This window comes from Bombus fervidus, chromosome 9 (assembly GCF_041682495.2).
Source record: "Bombus fervidus isolate BK054 chromosome 9, iyBomFerv1, whole genome shotgun sequence".
Classification (NCBI taxonomy): Eukaryota; Metazoa; Arthropoda; class Insecta; order Hymenoptera; family Apidae; genus Bombus; species Bombus fervidus.
Window position 1 is genome coordinate 12,046,891 of NC_091525.1, and position 18,441 is coordinate 12,065,331.

Genomic DNA, 18,441 nt, shown 5'->3' on the forward strand with positions numbered 1-18,441 from the left:
TCAAACGTTTCCCTTTTTGCAGCCTTTTCTGTTACGAGATTGTTCGATGACAGTCTAAGATGTGATTTGCTTTCTTTCTTAATTTTATAAATTTGTCTCAGTCATCAAGTACACCAAATAGTATCAAAATCGAAATATCGACGAAAATAGATTAGATAAATAGTCATCATTAGACTGCGATGTTATGCTAATTCATATTTTTATGAATGTAGATAAACTAACAGGACTCAAATAGAAATTTCGAAACATTATAACTAATGCCCCGGTACTTTGAATAATTTGTATGTTTTTGAATATCGTGTCCAGTTTGTAAATTTTTAAATACAAATGTATAAACATGAACAGTTTATTTATTGTACTTTTTCAACTGAGTTTTTCGTTTAATTTGTGACGATATTAAAATTATCAGTCGCGCAGTGGGCTTAGCAATACTTTTACGTTCATTTGCACGTAGCATGGGTGCTCGCGTGTTGTTTTACCACGATTCGTCGCGATTAAAGGAAGATAAGATTAATTGCAGGCTCGAGCCGCTCGCCTCGGCGAATATTATTTTAACAGGGATGGGAGCGTGTTCCCGCGTTCACGGGGATCATTGTGAACCGGCCAAAGGGTGGGTACAATTACCGTGACTTCCGCTTAACGCGGGAACTCCTCACTTTGCCTAACGGCTCTTTCCTAAGTATCCAAAGTAACTCCGCACACGTCGTTTAATAGTCCCTTAATGCACCGACCGTCGACTGAATTTGTACGCGATAACACGGTGAACATTCAAACAGTCTTTCGAAAGCATTATATGTATTCAAAAAGTAAAAGCAAATATCGAACGATTAACGAAATATCAGGCATTTAGAGCAAAAGTGGATTCTACTACATTTTTATGAAGTACATTTATATATTATCGTTAAGATACTTTTTCAGACACTTGTTTATTTTTAACAAGATCCATTTTAATTATAATATTACGGATAACATCAAATTGTAATTATATTTAGATCATGATTCTATCAAGATCACACATCCCAAATCCTGTATCCTATTCCATCTTCTATGTCCTATATCTCATATCCCACATCCTATGTTATGTATCATGCAACCAGTTTCTATACCTAACATCTCAAAAGTTACATATTAGGTTCCACGATTTCTACCTCACTTTCCATACTATTGACATACTCTGTATTTTACATTCAACATCTAATACCTACAATCCCAAAGCTATTCCACAATTCACATTTCCATCCCACATTCCATATTTCATATAGCTTATCTCATATCCTATATTCTACAACTATTAGTATTCCTAACATATATCCGTATCTTTCACCTTACTTCTCACACTTCATTTCTCCATTCCATATCCCATATTTCATTCTTTTTTCTGGTACTCTATATCCCACATCCCGTATCACTAGGAAATATCTTTTATCCTTGCTTTTGTAGCATATACATCTATTCTTCCTACGTTTAACGTTTCATATGTCCTATTTCCTCTTCTGTGTCCCATATCCAAGTATCCTTGAAACATATCTTCCATTCTTATTCCCACAGCACATATCTCCATCCGACATCTCATATTTTATATTTCCATATCCTTTATCCTATCATACGTTTTCCACCAGCCCTTTTTCCACCTTCTATGCCCATACCCTGTGTATTCTTCTCTGTACTCCAAATCCTGTACTCTACTTTTCCCTATATTCCAAATCAAACTAACAAATTTCCTAAATCTATGTTAGCGATCACGAATTTCAAGTATGGGAAGTGCCAGCCCTTGACGCGGTTTGTGGGAAATTCGTTGGGAAAAAAATCCATTTTGTGGGAAAAGAATTTCATCTCGCGGGTTAGTGAATTTCGTTCGTGGAAAAGGAATTTCATTTTGTGGGACAATGAACTTCATTTTGTGAAAAGTGTCCATTATTTGTGGGTTTTGTGGGAAATCTATAGGAAATGAACTTCATTTTATGCGATAGCGAATTTCGTTTGGGGAAAGTGACGGTTTCTTACGCGCTGTTTGTGCGATGCATTTTATCTTTTATAGGAAACATACTCTTCGTGAACATTTTCTGAATTTTGTCTTGCGTCTAAATTGGAAGGGTGAAGTCATTGAACTAGGATAGGGAAAACGAAACGAGGAATAAATAGAATGAACGGTAGGAAATGTAAGGAATGGAGCAGTGATGTAGGGTAGGGAACATTAGATGTGTGTATTAGATTGTGCATATTTCATATGAAGCACAGAATTTGAGAAATGGAGTAAGGAATAGGAAACGTGAGATATAGAAATTTACACATTATCATGAGTTCACGAGATATGGGGCTGAGAATATAAAATGTCGAAATGAAATAAGGAATATGAAAGTATAATAGGGAACATCTCATAAATAAAAATGTAGTAAGTGTTACTTATGGTGAATTATACGACTTATTGAATATTAGAGTTAGTTCACGTTTGCTCTCAATGCCTCAATACGAAGAAAAATGAATATTAACCTTGTCATGCAGTGCTTTATAATTTTCACAGGCGTCTATACATTCTCTGAACTTTTGCATGGATCTTCTAGGCTTTTTAGAAAATACTTCATCAAAGTCGATATAATCTCGACACAGGATAATAATTTGATTACTAAGAGCCTTGAAGAGATTCTCTATTCTCTCATGACTGTTATAGAACGGCGAATTCAACCAGATTATTCTGAACAGATGTATGATTATCATCAGATGTTCCTCGATGCTTGATGGTATAGTGCATTTCTCTAATTCTGCAGAGGGATCTAACAAGATTCGAAGATACTCGATGTTAGATTTTGCTTCCTGTACGCCGTCTTCGATCTCATCTATTAATGATAAGAACTGGCGAGCATAAGTCGAATGACTTATTAATAGGAATTCTGCTATTATTTTCACCGTTGGGTTCTGAAGCTGATGGTTGAGACCGCAGAGATTGTCATCTGTTAGAGAAAGAATTTTCTGTGGTACAAATATGTTTAGAAGAAGGAATGGAAGCTTAGATTCTGGAAGCTGGAGTTATACACATTTTATTAGAATTTACATTGAAATATTCAAATTCGGACGTTCAGATTATAAAATATTAATTTAATATTTTATAATCAGCGTACAGAGATTTATTAAAGTGAGCTATCCAGAAATCCCAGACCTAATATGCTTTACAAGCAAATACATACTCCTGAAATATTTACGAAATGAAATTACTAACATCGATAAATCCAAAAGTCGTACTCGTCTTTTAGACACAACAATTCGTTGGGTGTCGCTTGCTCCTGGTCTGAGAGGGCTATCCTTATTTGGGTGGTCCAGTAGGCTACCACACTCTCCATCCTCTTGACCAACTCCTTATCGGTGCAGTCCTCTTCGGTCAGGTTGCTACCCTCACGAGGTACATATATCACCGTTAAGCCCAGCATTTTGTACGTAAGGTCTGTTAAGTTGCAGAAGAAGGTGTCCATGTTCGTATAAAAGTCCGCCTTCACGCATGTATCTCAGGTTAAGGAAGACGAATAAGCTTTATCGATATTTTCCCTGCTCCTCCAATACTTTCGTTATAACTTATCGCGATATAATTAAAAAAAAAAAAAAAAAAAAAGGATTCAGCTATTCTATTCCACTTCGTTCAAACAATTTCCCACTGAAATTTAATTTTTATGATTCCGAAAGCAGAGATTAATAATTGTGATTCGAGAAACTATGAGAGATCCAGAACAGACTAATTCACAGAGATGGAAATTGGTAAAAGTGTCAGGTCCTGTTCAACTCTAGGATCCTCGTTTAAAACCATGTCCTCGTAATTAGAGGAGAACGGCTCCTTCGATTCAGTTAGAATCGCGGATCCATTAGAAATAATGAGACGACTTCCAGCCAAACACAATGCAATCGTTTCTGACTCGAGGTGGACCTAATAATCCGTCGTTCGTGGCCTTTCGTACATGTGCAAACATCGACGCCGAATTTACCGGCGGCGAGTTGCGCAGTGCATTTAGTTGAAAATTATGGTAATAATAACTTCGTTCCACCCTTCCTGTTTCACCCTCTCCTTTCAGTCCTTCTTCTCTTCTCTCGCTCTGTTGGTCGACACTGGGCCGAAAGTTCGCGCGGCGCGATGCGGTAACAGGGATTGCGCGGCCGAAGTTACAAATTCGCTTGGTAACGTCGTCAAGTCGGGGTTGTTGCGAGCTTAAGCCGAGGAGACTGTGCAAATGTTGGCCGATCGTCCTTTGTTCCAAACCCTCTTTCGTTACTGAAAGCTATTTGTTAGTTTCGATGTAGACAAACTATTAGTTGATCGTCGTTCAATGCCTGTTAATAGTAGGGCTGTAAATAAGTAAAGTCTAAATTGGAATCGAAGACACGAATAAAGTATCAGAGAAAGTTATGAAACTAGGTCGTTACAAATTTATGAAATTTCCATGAAACCTGATCATTCGAAGTACCGCGTTAACTCTATCATTAACTTAGAAACTTCCTACTTTCAAGGGCTCGGGAACGTGGAAAATTTCAGGCATCAGAATTAAAAGTATCGCTCTCGAAATTGTTACCCCAAAGTGGCAATATTATGAGAAGTCCGTATCTAAACTATACAAAAGCTTCCGACAAGTTTCTCTCAAGTAGCAAGCTGAATTTTGCAGATTTGAATTTTGAAAAAGGCCATTGACGCGGGACATTCGCCCCTGAAGATTCTAGAGCGTCCACTGCTACCCAATTAAACTTATAGCTGGCGGTTTTACACCCACAGATTGTTTACCAGAAAGGGAGAGAAAGAGAGGGAAGGAGAGCAAAAAGAGAAGAAAATCTTGGAGGAGACAAGAAAGTTTCGTGGTTCAGCTCGTTGAAGTATCGTTACGATACCGTGCTCCCCGGAAAACTTTCCCCGACTAATTAAACACGAGTTAAGCCACCGAACAAAGCGGGCGAGAATCCTCTCTGGATGGATACTGTCTGGCCAGGTTTCGATCTTGAGGAAGATCGGCGACAGCACGTTTTGAACAACCGACAGCACGTGTTGCTCTACTTTATCGTTCACCGAGCCGAACAACACGCGATCCCGAAATGTGTCCGCTCGCAGGATCTCTTGTGGTTCCCTGATGAAGTAGGTGAGCTCGTATACCGGTACAATAGGGAACGACAGAGAAGCAGTGAGTCTGTTGTATAAATAATAGATGGTCAGGGTGGTGAAGTTCGGATTTAGAAAGAACTCTCGAATTGTTAATTCCAAGTAGTAGGACCAGTCCTCCTTCCTTATTCCGCCCAGGGTCGTCATGTCTTTCACACAGTTGACCTGCAAGAAGAGGAAGATTTTTTTTCACTTATTAACTGAAACTTTTAATTATGATTAATGTTAATATCAAAGGGTTGATTGATCTTCTAATTTATTTTCTTTCTTGCGAAGGTTGTAATTGTCGGTATTTAGGATAAGGCTGAATCTATTCACAATCTATCCAGTATTGTGCATTAAGAAATTTCTTCACGATCGTTATCCGTCTTTATGTTCTAAGATCTCAGTTAAACTACTAACCAGGTTCGACAGTTCCTGTTCATCGTAGATCGGTCTAAGTTCCTCTTGAACTTCATCGACTTCGTGCCCTGCAACAGAATACATCAACGTGTCAGTCAATATCCACTTCACCAAATACATAATTATTTCCCTAACTTGTTTCTTTTCAGAAGCGCATGATCATCGAATTTGAAAATTGATCAAGTTCGCGTGAAATCCAATGGTAACGTGAATTTAGGACCATGGTGTGTATCGACAGCTGCGTTATCTATGATACTATATAAAATATCAAATTTACCATGTATCTAAAATTTTCCCGAGTCTTTCTTGTCAAAGAGTTAAAGAACGACTCTGCACCGGGACCAAATTTTCTCCGATCGTAAAGATCGTTCGTTAGACGGCGATCGAAAGTAGCGATCGCGATGGGTCTCCTTAAATCCGACGGGAGAGTTAAATCGGACACATTCGTTTCTAAGAATCTCTCCTGTCCGTTCCGATATCGTTTTTCGTTAGTTCTCTTCTTCTCCGCCCCGCTTTCTCGAAGGCGCATACAACCAGAAGAGCACCAAACCCACCACACCCTCTGTGCCACCCTCAGGATACGACTTCGCTGCTGGCAATCTAACAGGAACGATAAATCGCGGCCAGCTAGTGAATCGGCGGAAGAGGAAACACGTTGGGTGATCGAGGCGCCGCGGGAGGACACGTTGCCATAATTTATTAGACTATGATAGCGAGTATTATGTAGATAGTACCGATGCTTTCTCCCTCTCTCCCTTCTCTCTCTCTCTCTCTCTCTCTCGTTTTCCTTTTATTATGCTGTAGGAAACATTGTCTCAACCCGAGGGACTTATTACTGTCACGCAGATTTCCATGCCTATGATTTTTCACAAATTTTACATCGTGATCCTGTCACGTTCCTCGTGGTATGCTTTTTCTCTTTTACTCTTCGTTCTTCGTCGTTTCTCTTTTCTTCCCTCGCTGCATCTATGCGAGTGACGCGAGGATTTCACGAATTTGTTCAGCAGTCGCGAAAGACGTATTCGCGAAAGGAGCACGTCACTTGCTGACGAGACTCTCGGTTGCGAAGGTTGCTGGTTGTTGACTCTTCCAACGCCATCCAAGGACTTGTTGTTGGCTATTTTGCACACGGGATGATTTGAACAGGAGCCTATCGCGCGGAAACGTTGTGCTTCGACCGTGGCTATTAGGCATCGGATTTTCGGTTCATCTTTGCACTTTGAATTATATATCTTTGAATCACGAATTCACGACAACAATTTGGATCATACAGCTTTGGGTTATAAAACTTCGATTTCTAAATCTTTAGATTATAGAACTTTGGATTACGTATTTATGAGTTCTAGACCTGTACAGTAAAAGATACTTCAGAAAGACATTAAAACGAAGGAAGATTTCTGAAATTCATTTTATCTTGTTCGCGCGATGCGTCTGTTGCATCTGATGTATTGTTTACAAGGTTTCTACATCAAATATTTGTAAAATATTTGCACAGGTTGTTTTACGACGAAAGTGGTAGGAAATGGCGAGAACGGATAGTGTTTGGAATGTAACGACGGAGAAAGCTGGAATATGGGTTTTTTCAGGTTTGGAAGTGAAAATTTGTTGCCTTCGGCTGCTCGACAGTCCGTGTGTCATAAAACACAAGCGAGTGTTTCAACTTGCCGACTTTTACGATGCTCTACGTCTTAACAGGATTGTTTCGCCAAACCTGTTTACTGTTTCATTTCTTCTAATTTATTGTGATTGTCTTCCCTTAGATTTAAGTATCTTTTTGCTACTTTTTTATTTGGAGGTGAGTTCCATAATCATAATTAAGATACTTTCCCGTTTTTCTTGCTACTGCAAATGGATTATCCTTTTTTGCCAGAGTCAAGTACTCGTTTTATATTAACACCATGTTCCAGGCGAATTTTATCTTCTGAAAACTTTTAAAAAACTCAAGACATTTTGCATATTTCATTCTCAGCCGAAGGCAAATCCAACCAAAAAGAATCTAATACCATTCGTATGTATCAGCAGTTCGAAATTTTTCCTCTTTCTAAAAATTTCTCCTACAGCTTGGTCCAACTGCGACAATTCGAATTTTAATCGCTATCATTTTGGACATTTTTTTTTTCCTAAAAAGCATCGCGAGTGAATTCCCGGATCTCGCACGGAACATCGATAATCCGCGCAGCGTTACGCGGAATGCGCGATACGCGCGAAGCATCGGCCGATAATGGAAAATGTATTGCCAGCAGGAAGAACAGCAAGGCACACGTTCCAGCTGCGTTTTTCACCGGAAAAAGAGAGTGACATTCTCGCGACACGCATGGAAATGCTCGGCCTGCCGTCAGTGCGGAGGATCATCGCTGAATCGGCGAATTACCATTGAATTTTTCATACCAGCGTTGCGATTGCAAGGGGAAGGAACGTTATCGCGATGCTATGAAATATACGCGAATTCTATTGCATTTTTTTTTTTTTTTTTAAATGAGAGGTTGGTATTTTCGGAGGTTTATTTGGCCAGTCATTTCATTAGAAACGCGATTATAGGAATTCTACAGCAATGTTGGCGAAAAATTGTTGCGATTGCAGAAGTATTTGATTTTTATTAATTTATCTGAAATAGGAGTTGACTTTCGAGTGTTTATCTGGATAAATACTGGATTAACTGCGAAATTATGAGAATCTCTCAGTGACGATTACAGGAAGTCAATCTTTATTCAAAAAATTAATTTCCGCCATATATTTATTACTTTTTTTTTTTAGAGAGCGCAAATTTTCACATAGTTATTCACTCGGCAATTAATTTAGCTTCGAAATTATTTGTCAGCGATGATTAAAAAATGTCCTCTTCATTAAAATTCACGGCTACTGATCGTAAAAACACGACGAAAATGTTAATTATTTTTTTCGGAAGATGGGCGTGGCTTTTCGGGGATTTATTCGGAGGTGAACCACTCGATTAGCAGCACGATTACGCGAATTTCCCAGTGGTGATCGTGAAAAGTCAGTCGTTCTGTTTATTAAAATTCATTAACATTGTATCGATCGGTGGATGAGTGGGGTTGGTCGGGGGTTGGGCTCGCAGGGACACGGCAATAACGATTCGCAATAAAATTCTCGTCCACCGGATTAACCGTTACAATTTCGTTACGCGTTCAACGCGAAAGTAATTCCTTTTTTTTTTTTTTTTACCATGGTGCCACCGGGGTGGGACACGATCGAACCCCGGTGAATATCGTGGCAAACATTTTTGCTTGGCCATGCTGGTGTATTAACACGCGTGCGAGCGCCACAGACATAGCGACCATTGTCGACGTAATTACGGGCACTTTGCGCGGTGTGCGAAATTATTTCGCCATCCTCTGCTAGCTATTGAGGCTGTGTAACAAGCTACGATTTCAAATTTTCCTTCCTCCAATAGAATCCAATTTTTTTTCGCGATAGGAAGGACCAAAGTCGAGGAACGAAGACATACGACAGGACCAATGTGTTTATTCTTTTGCAATTGATATTTGTGATTTTGTAGATTCGTTTCTGGCTTATTTCTAGGTCGATTAGAGATTAGCCATAGATGATTCTCCTTAAAATGATGTTAATAGTTCCGAGATGATAAGCATCGATTTCAGTCTTTCGGCCTTCGAATAGAATCGCATCTTCTCGTGATAAAATCGAAATTGACATTTAAGAACGAAGACGTACGATAGGAATGTGTCAGTGCCTTGTAAATGAGAGTTTTATAACTTTGCAGCTTTATTTCTCGTCGAGTTAATCGACAAAGTTGCTGACTCGGAATACACGACAAGAAATACACTATGCCTGGATGATCGTAATTAATCTGGTGTAATAGAAAGAAATAGGTATACGTATTTAATAATTACCTACTGTGTAATTACGTTTCAATTGAAAAAACAATTAAACTTCTACATTGAATACGACCAATAACGCTACAGGTACTAGAATAATCTTCTACATTTTAGAATTATCATAAGACAGGACTAAAAAAAAAGTTAACAACCATAGATCAACGAAATTTTTCAAACGCACTAAAAAAGATTCTAGCACCTACGTAATTCACGATTTCATCCCCTCAATTACGAAGAGCGACTGCGAAGGGGTTAATATGAAATTAAATCCCATTGGCGATTTTGCGACGAGTCCTCGGCGCCGAATTGCCGTCCTCGATCATCCACAGCCAGTCCGTGACATTAATTGTTCGCAGGGTAGTTTCAACCTTCTCCCTTCCTTCGTTTCTCACCACCCTATGCTTGCTAAATCTCCTTGCAGACACCCGCTGGATATTTCGAATAAAGCCCCGTGCTCACAATTCGAATGCTCGTTATTCGACAGACAGGTATTGGTTTATCCAGTTTACCTACTTTCTAAACTAGCAACGAATTAGCCACGTTTCTCCTTCGAATCGGTCCGAGAAACGGCTCTCGAATTACCATAAACCCAGAGACAAATTAGGAACTCGGATACGCCGATTAATCGTCCACCAGAGCGGCCACCTTTAGCGTCATAATTCAACCCCCGGCGCACTCGTATCGATGCTATCCCATTGTTCAGGCTCGTTCGAACGATCTTCCCCCCAGTTTCTGTTAGTCGGAGCTACAAGGCCGAGCAAAAATCTTAGACTTTCCATTAAACGCTTCTGTCTCGATAAAATCTTATTAAATTCGCGAACGAAGGGAACCATAAACGAAGAACGTTTTTTAAAAATATATTTCATTTTCGATCGATAGGAATGACTCTAACGTTCTTTCGTGTCACACTGTATAAGGAAGTTTAGCGGAATTAAACGATTTTAATGAGGGGAGGGGGTTGAAGAGGCGAATTATAAAATATAGGAAAATATTTAAAATAGATTGAAAGTTTGTTAACTATAAAATGATTCTTTTGTGACTGAAAATATAGTACATAAAGTGGCTATAGCGATCAAAGAAGGTGTTGCAACATAGGACGAAGGAATGATCGAAGAAGAGTAATATTTGAGAAAAACAAAACTTTCTAATTTACTTGTTTTGAGTATCCGGCATTTAATAACGGTAAATTGAACATCGAGGAGCGAGCTATACATAATATTAGACCTGGTGGAGTTCCTTTCCGCCAATTACCACTCTTCATTTTCACGGCTCGATATTGCTGTACTTTCATCGTAGTTTCACTTACGTCGTAATAAAAATTCCAACGCAGCGAAAAAGAATTTACGAAGAATCTTTGCTAAACTGTTCTCTCTAATTTCATCCTCTTACTTTATAATGTCGCGCAACATTCGTGTTACGATTAACTTATTTAAAACTGGAATTTCAGTTTTAAAAAGACTAAAACAAACGATGTATCTGATAAATGGAACGGATGTAGTTAAATATTTCAGTTGAGATTTAACATTTATAGCGTGTTCTTTACTGGTACACGAGATCTAACTTTTTCTGATTGAAAAACATTTTCTGTACCGACCGATCTTGATTTTTCTCATTAATTTTCTTTTTTTTATTACCGAATACGTCACAATTAATTCTCGTTGAGAATTACAAGTATGCCAACTGGAGTGTTACAACGGCATATCCATCCAGGGGCAGCTGTACGTAAATTCAGCATTCCATTATTTCACAGAAATTCATGTACATGAAATAATCATCTTTCGATCTTGAAAATAATACAAATTTTCCATACAATCCGATACAAATTCTACGCGATATTTGAATATCTTTCATCAAAATTCCATCGAATTTCGCCAGAAGAATGTATTAATACCAATTTTCAAATACTCAACTAATGTATCGTAAATCACACGCGACAAACCTGCGCAGAAGGTTAGCGAATACCAACATCTCAAGATAATTCATCGCGGAATAACAGGTTCGAAGAACCAAAGAGATAAAGGTGACTCTGGAAAGAATAAGAAAATCGGGGAGGAAAATCGGAAGAAAAATACAGGGAAACTAGAGGAATTGGCAAAGGGAGGAGAGCTACATAGCGGAAGGTAGAAATGTAGAAAATAAAAGAAACTGGATGGCAGAGGAGAGTCGCTAGAAGAAGCCTTTAATATTTTTCTCGTAAATCTTACGTTGTCTCTCCTCCTCGTCGGTGGACTCAGCGTCCAAGTACTCTCTGTGTGGATCCGAGGGCGGCTTATCTTTAACTTTATCTTTCCGACTTTGCATTTTATTGACGGCTCGGCCTGCCGGCCCCGACACCTCTGCCGCTCGAGGGTCTCGTGCAGCTGATTTATGCGACCCGACCGACTGTTACCACGATCCACCGAACCCTTTCGTCGGTTTCCTTCTTGCCGTAGATATTGTCAAGAGCCACGCCAAGTCGCTCGATTCTCCAGCGGGAACCACTCTGACGGACGGGATCTTGCTCGATCGTCGCCTGTCCTCCTAATCGAGAGTCGACTTTCTGTCGCTGCTGCACCGCGTGTCTCGGATTCTCCGCTCGTTTTCCGCGAATTCTTTCGTGGCTGAATTCACGATTGAAATTTCGCAATTTCGTCCAATAGAATTTACAGATTATAGAGATTTTAAAGGTTACATCGAGTGAAAAAGGGGGAGAGAAGTAACGTTGCGAATATCGTTTCTAAAAATTTGTCTGAAAATTTAGCAACGTCTGCGACATCTTCTCGCAGTAAATAACGTCTTCACGACGAATGGAAGTAAGTTATTTGCGTTTTGACAGATGAATACAATGAATTTTTAATGAATATTCTTCAACCGAACCGTTTGATTCTTAAATTCCCCTTCAGAGTCCTATCTTTTAATCGCTTTAACGCTTTCGGAGACGTAACCTAACCCAGTGTATATCCTTTATCCGTAGAAAATCCTGTGACCCTCCTCAACGCAACGACACAACCAGACATCGTGTTATTCCACGGATTTACAAGACTTGGTTTCACCCTCTGAGATTATCGTTTCCGGTATACGGATGCCGATCCCTTGCACCGGTACCAGTAAACTCAACTCAAGAATATCGTAGATCTACATGCGAGGTGCGGTGCAAACCGTAATAACCAACGAAGAATTCATAAAATCGAAACTTAATGGGACGAAGATACACAAAAATGGAAATATCGTAAACTCACTGCCTTAAACAGAGTGTAGTAGAATTTTTTATAATGTGGTGGATACGTTGGTTCACGAAAATATTTGAATACTTATATGACAAATCTTTATGCTCGTATTGTATGTATTATACAAAGCATTTTGAACTTTTATTCGCGCTGTAACGAGACACGGCTGTCGTAATTGTACCGATAAAATTTGGAACCAACTTGAAAATATATGGAGGTGGTTCTTTTTACTGAATCGCGAATTGCTCGCATGTGCACGGTTCCTCTAAATAAGATGCAAAATGGCGCTACTTTCAGTCGACAATACCGATCGATCCCATCGGCTCCTATTCGAGGAAATATAAATCCTGTTTAATGCACCGGCCGGTGAAACGACGTGGATTTGCGAGCAACCGAACGGCCATTCGGGAGCTCGATGCGAGATTGATGCGCCACTCTAAATATCCTGATCCATCTCCCATGATCCCACGGAATCGTCGGGCCAATGATAAGCTTAAATAACCGGAAATATAGGGGAACAATGGACGTTGCGTTTTCAGTCCTGATACGAATGTTTCTTTTTTCTACATTTGCGATATCGAACTTTTATCCGTGTTTCGATCATCGCGGATTGCTCTAAAATTCAAAATTCTGTATTTTCACTCCTTCCGTCCATTTTCTATTTTTTTCTTTTTTTTTTGCTTATAATAGAGCAATATAAATTGCAGTTATCGAGTAAGAACCGCGCACAGAAACATCATTTTTCTAACAATAGCGCTGCGTCGTAAATGATAGAATGGTTCTTGGCTGTTTAAGTTACTTCTAAACGCGGAGAGAGAGAAAAAAAAAGAGAAGGAAGAAAAAAGAAAAATGTTGCAAGCTTGAGTGGTTCAGTTCAGGTGGTGTAATTGAATTTTTGCGTTCTACGTAAAAATTGTTCAGTGGCAAAGGAAAAAAGAACGAACCTTTGATTATCGGTGTCGATTGCTCGTCAAACCTGATCGCTGTCGGCAGCAACTTTTCAGAGGCGTCAAAGGGCGTGGATTTTCGATGCACGAGCCAGGGAAAGTGACAAAAGCCAGCTTTACAGGCCCTCGCACGCGCGTCACACCTCGCCCCGCAAGTTTAGCGTTCGACGAGAAAAATCTGTCGCTGATGAAAGCACCGTCGAGGCTGCTGCCTGCAACAATTTCTCCCTCGAGGAAATTCAGTCTGCCCCGAGACGAATCTACTCTTCCAAATCTTCCCTGCAATCTTTCTCTTTACCGATACATCGTTTCGAAGCCTGTAAAAGATAGCTCGAGGAAGAACCGGAAGAAGCTTTGCGCATAGTATCGTTTCGAGGCGTTTAGAGGTATATCATCGGAAAAATTGAAGAAGATTCGAAGTTACGTCTGAATACGTGTACTTTAAGGTACGATTTCACTCACCGAGAACCAGCTTCTTTTTCGGCCAAAGCAAAGAATCGTTCCGGGTATTGAAGTTTTTCGATCAGAATCGAACTGTCTTCCGTTGAAGATCTCATAGGATTGACGAATCGGTTCTCCGTTAATAAGAGGAGAGCGAAGAAAATGTTGGTAAACGTATTATTTATATTTTTGTTTCAGTAGTTTGGTGTGCGTTTAGAGATGTAGAAGTTTGGTGGAATATCGATGGCGAGAATGCGAGAGGCAATTGGAATCTTATCGCGATCCTATCGAAAATGGTACAGTAGCACAGGAATTGAAGATTCTTAGACTTAGCTTATGCTTAGACGGTTCTTGAATTTTCTCTGCCTGAAACTCTTTCTCAATTTGAAAGCGACCAATGAAATTAATTCGATAAGCAGAATCAAGACGCGATTATACACCGAATAATTACTATTTTCCAATCGTTACGTCGAAACGATGTTTCATCTTCGGTTCATCCGTCAAGATTAACGATTCTCATGCAACCAGCAGATTTTTTCGTACAGTCGAATGAGCGATGATTTCGACCGTACGTACGAAAAGAGAAATTGCATCGAATGAACGAGTGGACGGGAAAGAGCGGCATGGAAGGGTGCAGCCGGTCGATGGAACGAGATTAAAAGAGGCAAAGCTACAAGATTAAAAGGCAATGCCGGACACGGGCCGAATCGAACAGCCCGGACGACTGCTCGCGGAGACATTTATATTCCCGGGAAATCGTTATTGACCGATCAGAGAGACTCGAGCGATCCCCCGGCGTGTCGTTCTGCCCTTTTCTTTCTTTCCTTCTTCCCTTTCTCCGTCCAACGTCCACGCTGTACGTCGTCACTGTCCTTTCAAAGCTGCACACGTATACACCGCCACCATCTCGCTTTGTTCCAGCTTCCTTCGGGAGTTTCATTGTCGTTTATGATATCCAGCCTTTTGTAGCTCCTCCCTTCATCCTGTCCACCAGCCCCACACCGATTCTTCTTCCATCGACTTCCTTTTCTCTCTGTTGAGACTGTCGTTTCATCATCGTTGTAACGAGCATTTTTACTAGTACGGTGCAGAGAACGTCGTTTTGCTTGGTATTCGATTGATCGGCATTATATACACGATGCTTTGGTTATCTGAAAATTGGAGATAATGGTAAGATATACGCGAAATAAATTTCTCGGTTAATGTATATCGTAGGAAGCGTGTTGGTGGATAGTCGTCGTATGGAATCGAGAACCGAAGCTTATTTCGTGCTGTTCACGGATTTTGTATATGTTAGAATTGAATCTTGAAGTTAAGATTAATAATCTTTGGAAGACACAAACTGTCTGTGTTGAAATAATATTCAGTTGATGTTTATTAAACAGAACTACAGAACCAGATGTATATAAGCGAGTGATATAATTAACAACGTATACAAGAATTGTTGATCGTTGGCCAGTTACTCTCAGACTAAACTTAAATAGTAACCCATGATCTCTTAAATATTTTGAACCCCACTCTCTATACAGTAATGACCTGTGTAAGTGTCCTGTTCAAATGGCTGTGTGAGTGTCTGTGTAAGGGTATTGTGCCTATGCGTGAAATATCGTTGTATTCCAACAGTATAGCAGAATTATTTTGTTTTATCCTGTCTGTTTACCGGAATTCTCTAATTACGGATCAAATTAGTATACTTTTATGTAAAACCTGTTTTAAAATCCTTTGGGAGAAATAAGATCTCCACAGTATCGTTAGTAATCGTTTAACGATCGAAGAGAATTTTCCAGTCACTCTATTTGTTATTTTCCTGTCTTTCTCTCCGTGAACCGAGCTATATCGAAAACGAATTCCGCGAAGCTGCAAAGCCACTACTTCCATTTTCCATCATGCAACCCCAGTCAGGTTATTATTCCCTTAACGCAACGATCGGATAACGTGGCATCCGAATTACTCGGCCCACTTTTATTGCACCGCTATTTATCACCGGGACGAAACACCTTAGCATCGAGGCTTCTACTTCTATCCATCATCCTCCATCTTCTTCCGTCGTCCATTTAACGCGTGGCATGCTCCCCTTTAGCCTTTAAAACATCAGACACGCGGACCAAACGACTTTATCCTCCAACGAGGTATCATTAATCCTACGAGTCAATGAATATTCGTTCCTTACAACGATTAATAAGAATCGACTCTTACGCTACGCGCAAGTTGAGACGACGATCTTTTCGTTAAATGTTTTTCCAGTTTTCTTAAGACCAGTGTAGCTTATCGAGCTTTCAACGAAACAAGCCAATGAATATCGATTATGTTGTTATATTACCAACGATCGAGGAGTTTTCTGCAAGAAGAATTATTACGAAATTTGTCTTTGTTTTGTAAATATGAAAAGAACAAGGTCCTCCGAGTATTATTATAATTATCGATGCAGAGTTAAAAATTCACGAATCGTTTTAACAAAACCATCAACAATTTTGCGAAAGAGAATTCTTTCGACGTACTAATGGTTCTGTCAATCTTAGATGGAGCAAAAGATACTCGTAGAATCTACGAAGCTTCCCATCGCACAGTGGTAGATCTGTTCTTGGTTTTCGAAGCTTCATCAGTCTTTCGGCTTATCGGAACCGGAAGGAATCTCGAAGAAGCGATCCTCTGCCAGCTGGAGCAGCATAAAAAAAGACATTCCTTGAAGGCCGCCGGTCCTATCTGAGGGAATGTTTCTGACCGCACATGGATCTTTCGGAAAAAATGTTCGGCAATGAACCGAGGGAACGGAAACCATTCCTTCCTCCCTGTGGTTGGCTCTTGGCCGACGATGCTGAAAGAGAATCCTGGAAAATCGTGGCTAGTTTTCTGTACGAGTTTCCAAAGTGCCAAAAAAAAAAAAAAAAAAAAACTGTGTACATTTGTTTGTGTAGCAACAGGACCTTGAAATAAGCCAGGATAAGGTCAGGACGTCTCGCGATAACAAAGCTAAAACAATGTTTAATTCTCGTACACATACGAAACACAAGTGGTTGGAACAACTACTTTGCAAGATGGTCGGAGAAATTTTAAGCTTGTCCTCCTTAATGTTTCACGATGCTCGATCGGTCGTACGTGATCCGCATAATAAACGTGATATTACTTGTTCCTCGACTTTTCTTTTATTTTATTCTATGATCGTTTCATTCGTGATTCAATTACATTAAGCCGAACGCATGCAAGGCTCGGCTTGCAGCGGAAGGTTTATCGGTTGCTAGAGATCGTTTCGTAATTGCCGCTAGATGAATTTGCTGTGGTGCGAGGTAACTGCGAATATATCGTACCGGGGCCAAGCAGGAAGGCGGAAATTAAAGGAACGAGAACTGTACACGGGCAACGAGTTATGAAATACGACACGGGTACACGGATCCGTCTGAAATTTACACGAAACTTAATCGGGTTGGGCGAATACACGCCTCCTACTAGTTGTCTATTGCCCTATAAAGATCGTTCGTGCCTTACAATCTTCTGTCAACGTTTCCACTGTTATTCATCATAGATAAGAACAGGTTAAACCACATTTGAGATATACGTATACATGTACAGACATATGGACGAGTTATATCAATTAAATCATTTGTAGATTACACACTTAACTTTTAATTTCAGTGCCAAATGCACAAAGAGAAACTGTGTGACATTTCACATCAGCGAAGAGTTTGTAACATTTTAGAATTTAATCCGGAAAATCTCATATCGAGAAATCATATTAAGGGGAAATAACGAGCGAATAAATACAATAAAAATCGTGAAATAATTTACGTAGGCTTTCCAAGTTAATTCGAAGATATACGTACACGTACGAGGTCATTTTGCTTTCATCCGCAATCTCTCGCTTTTGTCGCAAGAGGATGTTCTATGGTCGCGATGGGATAAACATCGGGGGTTTGTGAAACGATCGAATGGGGCATTCGAGGGAATTTATCAGTGACGCGAAGTGTGTTGTAACGCAGCGATTTAAAATGTTAAACGCATATCGTGGAATTATTGGGGGCAGCATCGAATCCAAATTATCAATAATGGGCTATTTAAAATGATTAGCGAATTTCCGCCGAGGCAAACCGTACTTTACAGGAAATCTGTATAACGAGATTGTCATATTCATGTATTTTGTATCGCCTCTTCTTTTTTTTAATTTTAAAGTCGCGTTCAACTGCCTATTGTACTTTTTCAAAGTGTTACAGAGCAAAGTGCCCGTGTAAAAGTCATTCCGCGTACGAAATACGAAGAGAGCAACTTTTTTTTTTTAACTTCGAATCGCTTTTCCGAGGAAATCGAGTTCGAATGTTTATCAAACGCGTATGAATTTGGAATTTATGGACTTTTAACGAGATACAAACGAATAATTGGCAAAAGATTATCCTACAAAAATAAGTTAAAAATGTAGAATACGAATTTTTCATGTAATGCTAGATTTTCGACAAAATCCAGTTTCAACATTCGTC

General features: G+C 39.7%; 2 protein-coding genes across 5 annotated transcripts in view; both read right to left on the reverse strand.

Moving 5' to 3' along the window:
* The window catches only part of Kl-2 (dynein heavy chain 2, axonemal kl-2), a 37,796-nt gene extending 34,245 nt beyond the window's left edge, over positions 1-3,551 (reverse strand). The window contains exons 1-2 of the mRNA XM_072010597.1: positions 3,215-3,551; positions 2,491-2,948 (exon numbers count right to left, since the gene is read on the reverse strand). Coding sequence (XP_071866698.1) covers positions 2,491-2,948; positions 3,215-3,464 — 708 coding nt within the window. The 5' untranslated portion in view covers positions 3,465-3,551. The remainder of the gene's footprint in view (positions 1-2,490; positions 2,949-3,214) is intronic.
* A 41-nt stretch (positions 3,552-3,592) lies between these two features.
* Positions 3,593-18,441, reverse strand: part of LOC139990929 (peripherin-2-like) — a 347,906-nt gene continuing 333,057 nt past the window's right edge. Inside the window, exons 3-4 of one of the 4 annotated variants that reach the window (XM_072010588.1) lie at positions 5,528-5,595; positions 3,593-5,290 (exon numbers count right to left, since the gene is read on the reverse strand). In XM_072010588.1, coding sequence (XP_071866689.1) covers positions 4,736-5,290; positions 5,528-5,595 — 623 coding nt within the window. In that variant the 3' untranslated portion in view covers positions 3,593-4,735. Of the gene's footprint in view, positions 5,291-5,525; positions 5,596-12,875; positions 15,127-18,441 lie in introns of those variants that run through there. The other 3 variants (XM_072010589.1, XR_011800693.1, XM_072010590.1) reach the window with 3 other exon arrangements.